This window comes from Capsicum annuum, unplaced genomic scaffold (assembly GCF_002878395.1).
Source record: "Capsicum annuum cultivar UCD-10X-F1 unplaced genomic scaffold, UCD10Xv1.1 ctg53823, whole genome shotgun sequence".
NCBI classification, from domain to species: domain Eukaryota; kingdom Viridiplantae; phylum Streptophyta; class Magnoliopsida; order Solanales; family Solanaceae; genus Capsicum; species Capsicum annuum.
The window spans coordinates 1,819-4,196 of NW_025861961.1; the positions used below are offsets into that span (position 1 = coordinate 1,819).

Here is a 2,378-nt window from a genome sequence, read left to right on the forward strand (position 1 = left end):
TGATGAGTTTATTACAATGAAGAAAATCCCCTTGTTTATAAGGAAAAACTATTCTTGGGTTTTCTAACTTTTTAATAAATGGACATACACTATATATGGTAAAGTAGACATTCACTATATGTGGTAAAGCAGACATTCACTATTTATGGTAATATATTTATAACACATTTTATATTAATGCTCGACCTTCACAGCCTCATATATATTTAGAGTCATGTCCTCGATAAAATGCAAGCAAGTCATCTATTGTCGAATAACCTCCATTTGATACCAATTTAACCTACATCTACGTCTCCTCGTAGTCATATAACCAACTCTTCACATCCTCTCGCTGGGCATTTGAACATCTTTTTGTCTAAATCATCTCAGTTTTTACTTTGCTCTTCTTATCCATCACAAAGATTACTTCCACCTTTTCATGAAAATCGTTGTTCCTATTCTCTCATCTCTCTCCATATCAGCTATGTGCAAATATTAAATTTACTTGCCGCCTATATTAAATTTAAAACACTTATTTCAATTCACTTGTCTAATTTATAAAAATCAAGATAATTTATTATATTTTTTTCCTTTCCACCCTAAATATTAAATAGCACTTCTATAACAGTTAAATTTAAAATTTCAAATTATTACTAATAAGATTAAATTAATAAAATATACTTGTAATTAAAGGTTTCATGCGTTTAACCAATCAAAATTAACTTATTTTTTAGTGATTATTTATATTGTAAAGCAAATATATTCAAGTAGACAAAGAGCACAGTCCACGTCATCGATCCGTATTAAAACAAAACAATTCCCATCCGTTAAATCACCCACAATCAACGGTCCACAATAATCCATCAACAACCACGCGGATCGCAATCACTAGCCGTCCTTTTCAAATTTCGCAAATTCAATCAACCGCCAATATTTTCCGCTCAAATTTCAAAAAATTTCCCTCCGTCTATATAAACCCTAACACATTTCACTTATCTTCCATCAAAAATCACTCAAAATACATCTTTATTTCAAGTCAAATTTAGCAAAAAATGTCTGGCAGAGGAAAGGGAGGCAAGGGCTTAGGAAAGGGAGGAGCAAAGCGTCACCGTAAGGTGCTTCGTGACAACATTCAGGGAATCACCAAGCCGGCGATTAGGAGGCTAGCGAGGAGAGGTGGAGTGAAGAGAATCAGTGGGCTGATTTACGAGGAGACACGGGGAGTGTTGAAGATCTTTTTGGAGAATGTGATTCGTGATTCAGTGACTTATACTGAGCATGCTAGGAGAAAGACTGTTACTGCTATGGATGTTGTTTATGCTCTCAAGAGACAGGGGCGGACCCTTTATGGGTTTGGCGGTTAATTTGGGAATCTGATGCACAATTGTGTTTGTTATGTGTGGGTTTTAGGGAGGAGTTTAGTGTATGTGGTCTTATTGAAATTTATCTTTTAGTTTGTTGATGATGTAGTTGGATATGTTTTATGAATCTATGAAATATCTTATTTCAAGTTAGATTTGGTCTTTTTTGCTATGAATGTGAAGAATGATTTCATTTCATTGAAAATTTATGATACAAGAAGATTATGCATGTGTGTTTTTATGTTTCTATGTTTTGAACTGGTCCAGAATAATGTAACTATGTATATTTGGTGAATAATTTTTTTGATTTTGTCGAACTGGTGTCTTGTGTGTTTCAATTTATTGAAGCTTGGTACTTGTTGATGTTTGTGATGAGAGATTGTTTGTGAGTAGTAAAATGAAATTGTAAGGTGCTTAGGAAGGTGGTGAGAAGAGGTGGAGTGAAGAGAATTAGTGGGCTGATTTATGAGGAGACACGAGGAGTGTTGAAGATCTTTTTGGAGAATGTGATTTGTGATGCAGTGACTTATACTGAGCATGCTAGGAGAAAGTCTGTTACCGATATGGATGTTGTTTATGCTCTCAAGATACAGGGAAGGACCCTTTATGGGTTTGGTGGTTAATTTGTGGATTGGCTAAATGCTAAGGGTATATTATATGCATTCTTATTAAGGATTGTATGTTTTAGTTTGTTGATTTAATTTACTATGATTTGATCTATGAAATATCTCATTTCAGCTTAGATTTGGTCTTTTTTGCTATGAATGTGAAGGATGGTTTCATTTTGTTGAAAGTTTTTATGATTCAAGAAGTTTCTGAACTTGAGTTTTCGCGTTTCTACTTGTTGAATTGGCCCCAAAAACATAATAACTATTCATTTTTAGTGAATGATAGTTTGAGATTTTATTGAGCCATTGTTTTATGCGTTTCAATTTATTGAAGTTTGGTATTTGTCCATCTTTGTGTTGAAAAAGTGTTTGTGAGTAGCAAAATGATAATGTAAGGTGCTTTGTGACAATGTCTAGGGAATTATCAAGC

The 2,378-nt window shown here is 33.7% G+C and overlaps 1 protein-coding gene across 1 annotated transcript; it reads left to right on the forward strand.

Moving 5' to 3' along the window:
- Positions 1-966: 966 nt before the first annotated feature.
- Positions 967-1,493, forward strand: LOC124893105 (histone H4). The gene has a single exon (XM_047404221.1). It carries the CDS (start codon positions 1,032-1,034, stop codon positions 1,341-1,343), a length of 312 nt encoding a protein of 103 aa, XP_047260177.1. The 5' UTR covers positions 967-1,031; the 3' UTR covers positions 1,344-1,493.
- Positions 1,494-2,378: the final 885 nt, after the last annotated feature.